The sequence below is a fragment of the Mytilus edulis genome, chromosome 14, assembly GCF_963676685.1.
Source record: "Mytilus edulis chromosome 14, xbMytEdul2.2, whole genome shotgun sequence".
Lineage (NCBI taxonomy): Eukaryota > Metazoa > Mollusca > Bivalvia > Mytilida > Mytilidae > Mytilus > Mytilus edulis.
Genome location: NC_092357.1, coordinates 46,823,119 through 46,839,375, shown reverse-complemented (window position 1 = coordinate 46,839,375; position 16,257 = coordinate 46,823,119). Strand labels below are relative to the sequence as shown.

Below are 16,257 nucleotides of genomic sequence, written 5' to 3'. Positions count from 1 at the left end.
AATTTTCGCTTCTGTGTAACTTTCTGTTTGGTGTAGCCACACTCCTGTTATGTTCCCGCTTCTGTGTAACTTTCCGTTTGGTGTAGTCACACTCCTGTCAAGTTCCCGCTTGTGTGTAACTTTCCGTTTGGTGTAGTCACACTCCCGTCATATTTCCTTTTCTGTGTAACTTTCCGTTTGGTGTTGTCAGTCCCGTCATGTTTTCCGCTTCTGTGTAACTTTCCGTTTGGTGTAGTTTCACTCCCGTCATGTTTTCCGCTTCTGTGTAACTTTCCGTTTGGTGTAGTCAGTCCCATAATGTTTTCCGCTTCTGTGTAACTTTCTGTTTGGTGTAGTCCGACTTCCGTCATGTTTCCGCTTGTGTGTTACTTTCCGTTTGATGTAGTCACACTCCCGTCATGTTTCCGCATGTGTGTAACTTTTTGTTTGGTGTAGTCACACTCCCGTCATGTTTTAGCTAGTGTGAAATTTTCCGTTTGGTGTAGTCACATTCCTGTGACCGCTTGTGTGTAACTTTTCGTTAGGTGTTGTCACTCCCGTCATGTTTTCCTCTTCTGTGTAAGTTTCTGTTTGGTGTAGTCACACTCCCGTCATGCTTCCGCTTGTGTGTAACCTTTCGTTTTGGTGTTGTCAGTCCCGTCATGTTTTCCGCTTATGTGTTAGCTTCCGTTTAGTGTAGTCTCACTCCCATCATGTTTCCGCTTGTGTGTTACTTTCTGTCTGGTGTAGTCACACACCCGTCGTGTTTTCTTCTTCTGTGTAACTGTCCGTTTGGTGTAGTCACACTCCCGTCATGTTTCCGTTTGTGTGTAATTTTCCGTCTGGTGTAGTCACATTCCCGTCATGTTTTCTTCTTCTGTGTAACTTTCCGTTTGGTGTAGTCACACTCCCGTCATGTTTCCGTTTGTGTGTAATTTTCCGTCTGGTGAAGTCACATTCCCGTCTTGTTTTCGGTTGTGTGTTACTTTCCGTTTGGTGTAGTCACACTCCCGTCATGTTTTCCTATTCTGTGTAATTTTCCGTTTGGTGTAGTCACACTCCCGTCATGTTTCCGCTTGTGTGTAACTTTTCGTTTTGTGTAGTCACACTCCTGTCAAGTTTCCGCTTCTGTTTAATTTTCTGTTTGGTGTAGTCACACTCCAGTCATGTCTCCGCTTCTGTGTAACTTTCCGTTTGGTGTATTCACACTCCTGTCAAGTTCCCGCTTGTGTGTAACTTTCTGTTTGGTGTAGTCACACTCCCGTCATATTTCCTTTTCTGTGTAACTTTCCGTTTGGTGTTGTCAGTCCCGTCATGTTTTCCGCTTCTGTGTAACTTTCCGTTTGGTGTAGTCACACTCCTGTCAAGTTTCCGCTTGTGTGACACTTTCCGTTTGATGTAGTCACACTCCTCTTATGTTCCCGCTTCTGTGTAACTTTCCGTTTAGTGTATTCACACTCCTTGGCCTGTCAAGTTTTCGCTTCTGTGTAACTTTTCGTTTGGTGAAGTCACACTTCTGTCATGTTCCCGCTTGTTTGTAACTTTCCGTTTGGTTTTGTGTGGTCACACTCCCGTCAGGTTTCCACTTCTGTGTAACGTTTCGTTTGGTATATTCACACTCCTGTCAAGTTCCCGCTTGTGTGTAATTTTTCGTTTGGTGTAGTCACACTCCCGTCATATGTCCTTTTCTGTGTAACTTTCCGTTTGGCGTTGTCAGTCCCATAATGTTTTCTGCTTCTGTGTAACTTCCCGTTTAGTGTATTCACACTCCTGTCAAGTTCCCGCTTCTGTGTAACTTTCTGTTTGGTGTATTCACACTCCTGTCAAGTTTCTGCTTCTATGTAACTTTCCGTTTGGTGTAGTCACACTCCTGTCAATTTTCGGCTTGCGTGACACTTTTCGTTTGATGTAGTCACACTCCTGTTATGTTCCCGCTTCTGTGTAACTTTCCGTTTGGTGTATTCACACTCCTTGGCCTGTCAAGTTTCCGCTTCTGTGTAACTTTTCGTTTGGTGAAGTCACACTCCTGTTATGTTCCCGCTTGTGTGTAACTTTCCGTTTGGTTTTGTGTGGTCACACTCCCGTCAGGTTTACACTTCTATGTAACGTTTCGTTTGGTGTAGCCACACTCCTGTCAAGTTTCCGCCTCTGTGTAACTTTCTGTTTGGTGTAGTCACACTCCAGTCATGTCTCCGCTTCTGTGTAACTTTCCGTTTGGAATATTCACACTCCTGTCAAATTCCCGCTTGTGTTTAACTTTCCGTTTGGTGTAGTCACATTCCCGTCATGTTTCCTCTTCTGTGTAACTTTCCGTTTGGTGTTGTCAGTCCGGTCATGTTTTCCGCTTTTGTTTAACTTTCCGTTTGGTGTAGTCAGTCCCATAATGTTTTCCGCTTCTGTGTAACTTTCTGTTTGGTGTAGTCCGACTCCCGTCATGTTTCCGCTTGTGTGTTACTTTCCGTTTGATGTAGTCACACTCCCGTCATGTTTCCGCTTGTGTGTAACTTTTCGTTTGGTGTAGTCGTACTCCCGTCATGTTTTAGCTAGTGTGTAATTTTTCGTTTGGTGTAGTCACATTCCCGTCATGTTTTCGCTTGTGTGCAACTTTCAGTTTGGTGTAGTCACAATCCTGTGACCGCTTGTGTGTAACTTTTCGTTAGGTGTTGTCAGTCCCGTCATGTTTTCCGCTTATGTGTTACCTTCCGTTTAGTGAAGTCTCACTCCCGTCATGTTTCCGCTTGTGTGTTACTTTCCGTTTGGTGTAGTCACATTCCCGTCATGTTTTCGCTTGTGTGCAACTTTCAGTTTGGTGTAGTCACAATCCTGTGACCGCTTGTCTGTAACTTTTCGTTAGGTGTTGTCAGTCCCGTCATGTTTTCCGCTTATGTGTTACCTTTCGTTTAGTGAAGTCTCACTCCCGTCATGTTTCCGCTTGTGTGTTACTTTCCGTTTGGTGTAGTCACACACCCGTCGTGTTTTCTTCTTCTGTGTTACTGTCCGTTTAGTGTAGTCACACTCCCGTCATGTTTCCGTTTGTGTGTAATTTTCCGTTTGGTGTAGTCACATTCCCGTCATGTTTTCGCTTGTTTGCAACTTTCCGTTTGGTGTAGTCACACTCCTGTCATGTTTTCGCTTGTGTGTAACTTTCCGTTTGGTGTTGTCACACTCCCGTCTTGTCTTCTGCTTCTATGTAACTTTCCGTTTGGTGTAGTAACACTCCTGTCATGTTCCCGCTTGTGTTAACTTTTCCGTTTGGTGTAGTCTCACTCCCGTCATATTACCGCTTGTGTGTAAATTTTTTGTCGATGAAGTCACACTCCCGTCATTTTTCCGCTTTGTGTAACTTTCCGATTGGTGTTGTCACAATCCCGTCATGTTTCCGCTTCTGTGTTACTTTTGGATTAGGGAACAACACGACAGGTTCAATTTTTGGAGCAGGATTTGCAACAACCACCTTAAGAGTCTCTCTTTAAGATTTTTCTTCTGTAGTTTGCTTTCTTTTGCACAGAGACCGTAACACTTGCCCTACACGAGACGTCGGAACATACATTTAAATTTCATCCTTACAAGCAGACGTTATTATACATGTCATACATCTAATTGAACATCCCTCTTTAGCATGGTGTACCAAATTTTAATCCTTATATATTTGATGAATTTCATCATGACGCCATCACGAGTTGGTTGATCGTAATCATTGAAATATCCGTTTCACAGATGATAGCAGATATGTTCCTAATGTCGGAACTACTTTCTCTGTCCCTTTTCCTGAATGTGAACTACCGAATACGACTTATTACCGGGTTTGTACTACCATGAAAAACACGACGGGTGTCACATGTGGGGCAGGATCTGCTTATCCTTCCGGAGCATCTGATATCACCTATAGCTTTTGGTGGGGGTCTTGTTGCTCAGTCTTAACGTTGTATGCTCTGTTTTGACAGAGATTACAGCTGAAAAAAAATGCAGGACAAAAATTTTCATCCTAGCCCCCAATTAACGCAGGTGGTTGCCATTTTCCTCACCTGTCGACCTCAAAGAAAAATTACAGGACTTCTTTTTGTTCATAATTATTTGAAAGATCTTCTTTAAGTTCGATTCAACTGCCAATAAATAGTATACTCATGGTATAAATAAATAATTACATTAGATGTATGTTTCAACATAATACTTTATTCTGATTGGCTAACTGCACATCACGTGTTAATCCTGAAGCAATTGCATCACTCAATAAAACTTTTCATTCATGATAACACGTGGTCCCACAATAAAGTGCACAGGTGAATTAAATAAAACAATCATAAAATTCGTGTTTTCATGATCATAGCTAAAAAATGTAATTATAAGTATTGAATGCTTCTTTTTGTAACTTCATAGGGTTGTAAAAGCGTTGACCGTGCGTACATTTTACATACAAAATGTACTTCGGTCAACGCTTTTACACCCCAATGAAGTTACAAAAAGAGCATTCAATTCTTAAATGTTCGTTTTTTTTAAATCTACAGTTTAAGATTAAGGGTTGCATCTTTAAAGTAGTTTTAACCAGTCAAATTTTTGTCGAATGTTTTTTTTTATCCGATGACTGATTGACTGTTAGTATATAAATTATATTATAAAAGCGTACCTTGGCAGGTTATGCTACATACAGACTTAATAAAATATGCAGTAAATTGATTCAATTTGATTGAAATACAAATCCTTTGTTCAAGCTTCGCTTACAAGGGTCTGACAAAAAGGTCCAACCATATGTTCTTACAACATGTAAAAAAATTGCTTTAAACTACTTTTTTTAAGTTTTGAAGTCGGAGTTAAGCTGGTATAAATCAGAATCTAATAAATGAGGGAATTTTGAATATTGTTACTAATTTGAGAATGAATGAAGAAGTGTTCCTCATCATCAAATTTTCAACCAACTTTATACGAATGAATGCATTCTTTAAGATTGTTTAATATTCTCACAGTTTCAGGCTTCAGTTATTTTTAAACAACTGAATGTTGCTCTCTACGAGGGGGGGATAAGGTTTGTAGAATAGTAAAATAATGGGGAAAATATGCAGAAAAAAAAGAACTGGAAAATTACGCCAAACAGAATAATGGTTCATGCAAACATATAAAGTAAAGAGAATAGCAGGCCGAAAAATTTATATGAAAGAATGAGAAAAATGGCACAAAAAATAATAAATACAGAAATGCAAGACCCTTATTTAAACCCTGCTCTATGATTTTCTTTATTCTTTTTGTTGCTAGGTTACTGTTTCTAGACGAATACTTTACATCTTCTCTGATTTAAACTTGGATCTGCAAATATAGTGCACATGAAAATACCAACTAACTTAATGTATCGCGATGATCGATGACGAACAATACCTCACATGACAATATGATATAGAGCACTTTTAAAAAAGTAAACATTCTATCTTATAAATCATGGTTTAAACTTTGTTCATACTTATCAGATAACCTTACGAAAAAGTAATCCGATGTTTAGCTCACCTGACCGAAAGTGAGAATTCCTCAGCATGCACACATGTCTCTCTCCCCCTATACTATATTTTTATTGACAAGAAATACATAAACATTGTCAATGATTCATGACAATGAAGTCAAGGTCAAATAAGCCAAGCCAGACCGACATGTACTAACGACCGTTCCATGGACCAATCATAGCTAGCTGACAGAAATGTACACCGTACAACAATTCCACGAACCAAATGAAAAAGAGATCAAGGACAACAGACATATAACAGCATCGTTACAAAGGACATACGTATACATGTACAAGGTATGAAGCCTCCATGTATTCTACCTTCTGAATAATAAAGCTTGGTGTGAATAGTTAGAAGCGCCGCCGCCAAATTGTAATGACTGTCATGCACTTTTGTCGCAGATGAGACAAAATTACGGGATTCCAGACAGAATGCCCGAATTGTGGGTATATTTTAAGATTTGAAAGTAAACAAATGACGAATCCATTTATCGCCCACTCACGGCATAGCAAGGCTTGAATTTAATTGTTTTACAGTATAATTGCTGATTATATATTTAGTAATGGAGAATATAACACATTCATTAGTTGATATTAAATGAAAGATTATGTATTTTAAGTTACCATGGCGATAATAATGATTAATTTCATTTATTTTAAAATGTCCAAAACTATAACTTCCAGCAAAATGTATATTCAAAGGCATTTTATACAAATGCATCTGTTTTTAAATTTGTTCAGTAATTGTCAACAAAGAATGTTAAGAAATTGTCTAATTTGTGAAAATATTTAAAATGCGTCACAGATATGAAATTTATATGACAATCATTTGAATGACTTATACTTTGTAGACTTGTTTCCAATAACAACATGTATATCGTAAAAACGCGAAAAGCCGAAATCGCGAAATCGCGAAAAACGCGAAATGGGTAAATAGCGAAAACGCGAAAAGGCGAAGTCGAAAACGCAAAATCGGTTTCGCGTTTTCGACTTCGCGTTTTAGCGTTTTCGACTTTTTGACTTCGCGCTTTCGTGTTTTCGACTTCGCCTTTTCGCGTTTTCGCGTTTTCGTCTTCGCGTTTTCGCCCTATAGAATATGAAAGGCGAAAACGCGAAAACGCGAAATCACGAAATGGCCTTAACCGGCCACCATAGATATTGGCTTTGACTGACTACCTTTCAGTAATTGCGAGTACCCTTCGAACATTATTTTGTGTCTTTTGTCGTTTGCCTTTTACCTTAGTTTTTTTTTTTGCTTCGTTCCGATCAAATGTGTCAAGTCTTTTCCAAATGATCGTATGGTGTATCTTTACATCAGTGGTCCTGATTAGGAAGAGTGTTGACCGTTCACAAATGTGTTTAACCCTGTCACATTCTGTATGCAACGGTCCCAAGTCTTTATTCAGTTGTTTGCCTACTTTGGCCTCACCCATTTTTTCAATATCCTGGATCCGCATCCGTGTAGCTGACTATACAATATGGTTTTGATCATTGTTGAAGGTCATTCAATGACCATTATTTGCTTATATTCTGGTTATGTATGACAGTGAGTTGACTTATTAACAACACATCTACAAATTCACGCGGCCGTTTGCACCTCTTTTTTTTAATAAGACAACGACTACTCCTCTTTTGAGTGTGTTTGGAAAAGGGTGATAATAAAAACAAATAACTTGTTTTATCGTAAATTTCTTGAAATGGGTGTTTAAAATAAATACATTGATTATTTGATTGTAAATTTTGTGAAAACGGTGTTTAAGAACAGATAAATTGTTTGATTGGAAATAGGTTATTTAGAAAAAAAAGCTTTGATGTGACTGTCTTTAATTTTTTTTATTTCAGAATGGGAAGGAAAACTAATTGTTTTTATTGAAAATTAGGAAAACATTGACTTCAACATTAAGTTAAAACAAATAGTGGACGGTTCCTGTATGTTTTTGAAATATTTAAAAACATGTTTGTCAGGCTAGAACACTGAGACGAAAAAATATTCCCCCTCACCCCCACCCCCGCAAAGGATGCAAGATCAACGCCGTAGAAATAATATTAACCAGATCGATATTTCGATGATCCCATCGCAGTTTTTCAACTGGCGAACCGCGTGAAAAGCTAAAAGCAAAATAAGGGGACTAAAGTTATCACGAAGTGCCTGTAATCATAACTTGTTCGTACTTTAATTATTACTCCTTTCAGCATCGAAGGTTTTTGTAGGTTTCCTCTTCTTTGTACTTTTTTATACCAAATACTGGGTGATGGAAAAATCAACAAGAACAACTCTTGTTTGTGTGTTGTTTTTTTTTATATATGTCAAATCCTGTGTAATAAAAAAAAATGAACTGCTGTTTTGTTTGTATTTTTAACACCACATGCTGAGTGACAACACAAATTAGTCAAATTGACTGAAAATGAATTAGTCAAATTGCTGTCAATCTTAAATCGTTGAGCCATACTTGAAGAAATCCCACAAAAATGACAGATAGACTATGAGAAATAAAAAGAAGCTAAGAACCTCAAAGAACAAAAGTATTTTGTGAAAACCTATGTAAGGACAGTTTCTTAATTTATAACATTTTTGTATCAATATTAAAGTAAATGACTAGCCGGATCAACAAATAAATTATCATTGATAAATCTGTAACCGTAATTAATAAAAGAAGCATTACAATTTTACAAAAATATATCTGATTATTTTCGGTAGACTATAGTTAGGTAGATACAGTCATCCCATTATTTACATGACATCTCGCAGGGTCATTTTCATATACAAAATTTTAAACAACTTCACGCACTAGTGAACCCGTCTGGGTCTGTTATATGAGAGTCGAACAACCACAAAGGTTTAGTGCACCTCGAAGTTATGAATGGATAGATTACGTCATCGAGTCGCCTCCCCTTTGATAACAATATTTGTCTATGGTCGTATTCTCGTATTGGATTTCACGTGCTAGGAACTTGAAGAGTCAACACCGTTATTTTGACGGGATCAAAAACGCACGTGTAGTGAAATTGTGTAAACACACATGTTGTTCCTCTTCATAAAAGTTTTGAATTTCGGGATGTAAACAATGACTATAAAAGAGTGATAAGTTTTGTTTACAAAAGTTTCTTACTTTGGAATTCCAATTTCATAGCAGAGAGGATTTTTGACAGACGTGAAAGAGAGTTTTAAAACAAGTGGTTGAAATCAATTTATGATCAAAATGTGGCATTTCCAAGTTATATTTCCTCTTGTTTGTATATTTGTTCAAGTTTATACCCAGTCAGGTAAGTTTCTACGTTTTTTACCTTTGTGTGTATGAAATAGATTTTTTCTTGATTACAAAAACGTCGGTTGATCATTCAACTTTCACTAAGTTTATTTACTTTTTTCGTGTGCTTGTAATGTTATCAGTTTGAGAATATTTTAACCTAAAAACTGACTTAGTAAATAAATAAAAATTGTCATTTAACATGTTTAATTCTCATTTGACCTGGCGATATTGGGGATACGATTTAATACTTTATAGTGGACTCGAAGGTGGTAATCTTTTAAATCCCTTGTAGATATAATTACTGTAATTATTGGATGAAATGAACACGGTCATAACGTTATCAGATTTATTAGAACCCTCAAGGGGGGACTGTCCTTTATCCCATTATACATGTATAATGTAAACGATCCTGTTTATAGTATTGAACAAGATACTTGAGGTAGTCTCTTTAATTACCTAAACTTTAACTATGTAGGTACAATATATACATGTATATGTTATATAGTAGGTACATGGTGCCCTCTATTGCCCTGATTTTCTATTTTCAGATATATAGGTGAAAATAATTTTGAATTCCTTATATTGACCTTTTAACTTAGAAATATTAATATTTTGATACCCACTCCCCCTTTAAAAAAATCTTTAAAAAACGATTATATGAAATTGAATCAAGAATTTGTATTTCTTACTGGTATACAAATCTTTAATCATTGTTAATTGAATGTACATTATAAAAAAGGTCAAAAATGACATACATGTATTCTTTGAATTAATTGGGGCTTAATTAATTGTATGTTTCTTTTTCCGTGTGTCTGCAATTCTAATGTAGATAATTAAATGTTAGTTAATTGTACATGTATGCACTGCAAATTTACGCTGATACATGTACTTGTATTTATAATATGTATATCAGGTCCAATGCAGTGTGCACCTGTATGTAAAGTACTAATTATCAACCTACAAATGTTATTGTACAATTGTTTTTTCAAATGTGATGAATTAAATTTGAAGGAGTATAGGATAAATAATTATCAATTTTGAATGCAGAATCTTCCAGCTGTATTAAAAAACTTGAATAAAATATTGCTGCAAGTTGGTTGCTAATTTTAAAATAAAAAACTAAATCATTGATATCTGAGGGTTTGGATGGGGCTAAATGATTTAAAGAATAATGCCCTTAAAAATGAAGATTAGAGAATAACGGGCAAAAAAATGAAGATTAGAGAAAAAAGGGGTTAATTTTTTGAAGATTAGAGAAAAAAGGGGTTATTTTTTGAAGATTAGAGAAAAAAGGGGTGAAAATTAAATGTTTACAGAATAACAGACCCCCCCCCCCCCCCCCCCCCATCCAGACCCTCATATCTTAAAACATAAAAACTGTGGTAACATATAAAGTTTAAACTAAAAAAAAAACCAAACCATTGTCACCAAGGTACATGTATTAGTCTATTATAGTTAGACATATTTCCTTGGGGGTGACATATAATACATTTGTTATATGTCGCTGCTTGAACCATGTGGTTGCATGTACAACATATATATATCTAGAAAACGTACAGCTTTTGATTTTACAGGTACAATACATGTACTTTGTATCTTTTTGAAAGATTTGCCACTCGATTAAATTAAGAGTGGAAAATTACAGGTTTTTAACTCCAAGTACAAGAGGAAAATCTTATGTTTGCATTGCACATGTGCAGTTAAATGCATGTTCAAACAAAATATCATTATGGAATTACCCCAGTTTGATAAAGAACTGAACGTCTTAAAAACCTAGACATGTGCGGTTATTTTATTAAGTCTTGTTTTTAATGGGACAATTTCTTTTCATAAACCTTATCAAATTTCTATACATTTAAAATTTATGATCATTTTTGTAAATCGTCTATTTATTATTCCACAAAAAACTTTTTATGCAGTACAGGTATAAATAGATTGTACTTGTATCATCATAGGTGTATGATACATGTATCTGTCATTTGAATATTTTGCCGTTGAACATTAATTATAGTCTTTTATCTGTTATAAAATGTCTGTAAGCGTTTTGTTTAACAGACAGGACACAACAAAAGATATAACGCTGTAGATGTAATCCCATTTGTAATTCTTTTGGTATTTTATAAAGGGGAGATAATAAAAAAATGCACATTTGACAAATTAGGTTCATCTTGTACTAATATGTGAAAATCTATAACAGCATCTTCTTTTTCTTTTCTGTATTTTCCTCCTGCTATTGAAGATTTAGAGCACCTCCATCATAAGAGAGTGTGTCTCAGAAAATGTGTATTGTCAAATATATTTTCTGGAGAAACTTTACATCGTAACATTTTTGTATTTACCAGTCATAGATACATTGTATCTGATATGTCAGTCTTCTAATTTAACCCATCATTTTAAGATTTGTAGAAAGTGAAAGAATGTCAAGTTTAGAAACAGATGGTGTAACCAGTCTATACATTAGTAGATAGATTTTCATAAATTCACGAAATATTGCAGAAAGAAAAAAATGCAAAGCTGCTTCTAAAAGGATAGATTAGGGCCTTTTGATTTGAATAATAAATATTCTTATTCTTCAAAAAAAGTATATCTTTGTATACAATTTGTCTATACTAGTTAGATGTGTTTTTTTTGGAAAGGATGGGGGGAAGAATTAAGGTGTGCACTTTAAACATATGTTATCATTTCTCCCCCTTAAGGAGCCCTCCCGGAAAGATGAGGTATTAAAAAGATACATTTTGTAAATTTTCAACATTGTATTTATTTTAACTCCTACTATAATATCCTTTAAAACAAATTGACTTTATAATTTAATCATTAGGTCTGTTTATTTAACAGAAGTTTGCAAATACCTTTACACTTTTGAATAGATTTTCTTTACATGTTTCTTTCATGTTCCTGTGTACTTTTCATGTGAATGAGTAGAAATGTACATGGATAAAGTGTTTAATAATTGTTTATAATGCATGTGTTGATTCAATTGAAATTACTCTTGCTCACCGTGTGAAATAGTCCTGGTGACTCAATGAATGCTGATGGTTTAAATGATATATATATATATATTTGGAGTGCAAAATTTTGCAAAATAAAAAAAATAAAAAAAATATGATCATTCGTATAAACTGTACTGGCGCTTTTTGTGATTCAGACATTCTTTCATATAAGAATGGCAGATTGCAAAAAGTTATAAAACAAAATGGTGCTACCAGAATTGCAGTTGAAATTTGAGTGTTGTTTTAAAATCTACTTCAGAAGGTTATAAATTATTTCTGGGAAAAAAGTTGACATTGTTTCTTAAAATTCTAAGAACATTGTAAAATATTTTATTGCATAGTTTATTTAAAAATTATGTTGTTTTATATGGCCTTGTTGGTATTGTCTTATTTCAGTCTAGACTTAAGGCAATATATTATAATTTAGAGCTAAGATTGACAATATACATTTTTTACCATGTACATGTACATGTATGAAGGTCTGCCACCAAAATTGCAGATTATTTGACAAAAATATAATAGAAAAACAAGGTACATTCTTTATGTATGAAAATAAGAAGATGTGTCTTTATTTGTCTGTTTCACATTTGGTTAAATATGCACTCCTATAATCTAGAGCCTTCTAGGCTTATAACTACATGTGCAGTATAGTGCGGTGACTGAAGGCAGATTTTTTTGAATTTAATCTCCCCACCGAACACACACCTACATAATATATCATTGGAAAGAGGAAATCGTGTACTATAATAATATGCCTGTCGTCAGGACTTGATATGGTCACATTGTTTTTAAATTGAGGTCAAAGGTCATATGTAAAAATCTGTGAAAATTTGGGAGGGTTTCAATTTTGACATTTTTTTTCTATTTCTAAACTCTACCTAAATACAAATGATACTGTTTTGTCTAAGTAATGTTTGTTATTATACATATACCTAAATCATTGAGATTTTTTTATCAAAAAAATACCTAAAACGACGTTTTATAAATAAAACTTCAAAAATCAAGTTTTTAATTAACCTATAAAATGTTTAGAGCAACGTACCTTAACCTTATGAAAAATATCAATTTCAGGTAAAAATCAAGTGTCATGCAGGACAATACTTTAAAATTATTTTTTAAACTGTCATATTGGGTGAGGTATCAAACCAAAGCCATTGAACACTACAGTCAAATATGAACTCATATTGAATTTGCGAATACTTCAAGTTTTTTTTATAGACTACTCGTTGCTTTTGTTTTTTTTCACAATTATTACTGCTACCATAGTATTGTCTTTTGTAATTGTGTATTTAACTCTGGTTAATATCTATTACATTATAGGTTTTGTAACTATATCCCCCCTTTTTTCCCTTGCAACTTTCTACAAACTTCAAAAGTATTCCATATAAAAAAAAGAAGATGTCATATGATTGCATATGAGACAACTCTCCAAATGAGACATTATAGGTCCCGTACGGGCTTCAACAATGAGTAAAATTCATACTGCATAGTCTTTAATTCCCGAAATAAATAATGTAAAACAAACAAAAATCTAACTGCCTGATTAACATGATTAATGTACAAAATAAATAAGAAAGAAACAAATATAGTATAGAGAAACAAACGACAAACACTGCAGTAGCGTCTCGTGACTTGAAACAGACACATACAGATAATGGCGGGGTGTAACTTTTTTAAGGGCACGCCAACACTCCCCTTACTTCGGGGCTTGAACCATGTGTACCGGTGCAACCAGCTTTATACCAAATCAACCATTATCTCCATCATCTTCATTTTCATCAACCGTCACAAGACGTGTTTTAATATTTCTACACATTTCACTCATGGCAACCGGTCTGCAAATGAAAGGTTCTGCTGAAAGCGAACACTTTATTTTGAGTTTTTCTTTACAAGTACAGACAAGATATTGTAGGAAGTCCAAAGACATTTGTTCCTAAAAAATACCAGCTTCAAACCATCCCTAGGCTATCAATTCATCCAATATTTAACAGAGATCTAAAAGGGGGTTTAGGAAGGTGTGATGACATCCATATGCTTGTCTGCAAAGATGCTGGGGAAACATTATACGAGACGTACACACTATCTTGAATTAGCTCAATTTCATGGTTGGCAACACATTAGATAGCGTCGCACTTTACTTTAAGAAGCATAAAATCCTTTGGCACTCAATGTTTTAACAAGGTGTTTTGAACCAAACTCATGGTACATTTGTAAAGCCAATCCTAAATGAAAAGGAGTAAAACAAAAACGATTGCCTCAACAATTGCATTTCCACAATTTCTCTGGTGCCATTTCCTGAGAAAAATCTTGGCTGTATGCAGTTTCATTGAGTAACCATAGAATGAATTGCAATAACTACGAAGGCATTGACTGAATTAAGAAGGAAGAGACAATTCATCCGAAGTTGGGTAGTCTCTTTAGAGTTTCGATGTCTTTTCTAAGTAAACTTGCAGCGGAATGAAATACCTGTCCGTTATTTGTATCTATTACAGTTGAAATTGAGATTTTGAGGTCAGTTTTAAATTGACTAGAAGCTTATATGGCATCATAAATAGTTATTTTGCTACTAAATTATCGGAGTTCTTCAAATTAACAGATATGGCATGAAACATCTTGATGTTCACCTCATCCAATAGTTTATGCAATGCAGATACACAAATCGACTTCCCTAAACTGGTAAATTGACTCAAAATTTCAATCGAGTTTTTTTTTGGGGCATATTATGCACTGCATAAAATTTAAAGACTTTTGTCTTTTCTTTGGACTTAATGGAGCAAGTTGCAAAGGATTTGGCATATCACGGAATATTTACTGAAACTATCCGTCAATTATTTTGATTTTACAATAAGACTTTTCTGACAAAGTGTATTTGATGTTTTATAACGAAAAAACATAGAATATAAACATATACAAACAAATTAGGTGGCATATATCATTACACTTTAGTTGAAAATATGTGTATATAATAGCGAAAAAGGCAGTTATATCATATATCATTTGAGAGCAAATTATTGACTAATACACAAAATGTGACGGAAGGCAAGTGATTGAGTTCCGTGTTGAAATTGAAGATTTTTACTCCATTCTTTTTCCATTGATTTCTTAAGGTTTTTTTCATATTTCGGTTCCGAAAATTTTATCACTTATTAGTTTTATTAAATACTGTATGCTTAAAATATTATGGGATATTTTTTATTAATACTATGAAGAAGAAACTAAAGTTTGAGTCTGAATTTGCAATTAAAATTACCTCAATTTTAAATAGTTTAAACTTCGCAAATTTTATTGATTAGAAGGAAATAAAATACCGAATAGAATATTTTGACATATAAGAATAGCTTCAGGAAAAACTATTTCAATTAAATGTAAGCAAACATACACATTTTTTTCATTTTGAAAAAGGGGGGTTGAAACTCTCCAATATACTACCATTCATAAAAACGACATTTTAGAAAAATGTGACCGTACAAAATTCTGACGACAGGGCAAAAACTAAAGAAGACATATTTGTCTTTAAGTTAAGACCATTTTTAGCCGTGTGTTATTTGGGGAGATTAAACTCGCGATCTAGACGACTTTTTACACTTCTGTCACCGCACTAGTATGGGTTTTGCTCATTGTTGAAGGTTCACAGTGAGCCATACAGTGACTTTGGAATTCATGCATTTGTTACTTTTGCTATATCATGGGGCTATATAATGCTATTATGCCATGTCACAGTAAGGACCAATGGTTTATGGACATCTTTACGTAGATTGACCTCAGGTCAACTGGTGGAACTCATTCATAAAAACAACTGGAGATAATAGTCTATATCTTTTTATACGACCGCAAAATTTGAAAAAATTTTCGTCGTATATTGCTATCACGTTGGCGTCGGCGTCGGCGTCGTCGTCGTCGTCGTCGTCGTCGTCCGGCGTCCGAATACTTTTAGTTTTCGCACTCTAACTTTAGTAAAAGTGAATGGAAATCTATGAAATTTTAACACAAGGTTTATGACCACAAAAGGAAGGTTGGTATTGATTTTGGGAGTTTTTATCCCAACATTTTAGGAATTAGGGGCCAAAAAGGGCCCAAATAAGCATTTTCTTGGTTTTCGCACTATAACTTTAGTTTAAGTTAATAGAAATCTATGAAATTTTGACACAAGGTTTATGACCACAAAAGAACGGTTGGGATTGATTTTGGGAGTTTAGGTTTCAACAGTTTAGGAATTAGGGGCCAAAAAAGGGCCCAAATAAGCATTATTCTTGGTTTTCGCACAATAACTTTAGTTTAAGTAAATAGAAATCAATGAAATTTAAACACAATGTTAATGACTACAAAAGGAAGGTTGGTATTGATTTTGGGAGTTTAGGTCCCAACAGTTTAGGAATTAGGGGCCAAAAAGGGACCCAAATAAGCATTTTTCTTGGTTTTCGCACCATAACGTTAGTATAAGTAAATAGAAATCTATGAAATTTAAACACAAGGTTTATGACCATAAAAGGAAGGTTGGTATTGATTTTGGGAGTTTTGGTCCCAACAGAATAAGGGGCCCAAAGGGTCCAAA

At 34.8% G+C, this 16,257-nt stretch overlaps 1 protein-coding gene across 6 annotated transcripts in view; it reads left to right on the top strand.

Moving 5' to 3' along the window:
• The first annotated feature begins 8,223 nt into the window (after nt 1-8,223).
• Nucleotides 8,224-16,257, top strand: part of LOC139503756 (collagen alpha-1(I) chain-like) — a 137,030-nt gene continuing 128,996 nt past the window's right edge. For 3 of the 6 annotated variants that reach the window (XM_071293625.1, XM_071293624.1, XM_071293622.1), the window contains exon 1: nt 8,264-8,728. In XM_071293625.1, coding sequence (XP_071149726.1) covers nt 8,656-8,728 — 73 coding nt within the window. In that variant the 5' untranslated portion in view covers nt 8,264-8,655. Of the gene's footprint in view, nt 8,729-16,257 lie in introns of all 6 variants that reach the window. The other 3 variants (XM_071293620.1, XM_071293619.1, XM_071293621.1) reach the window with 2 other exon arrangements.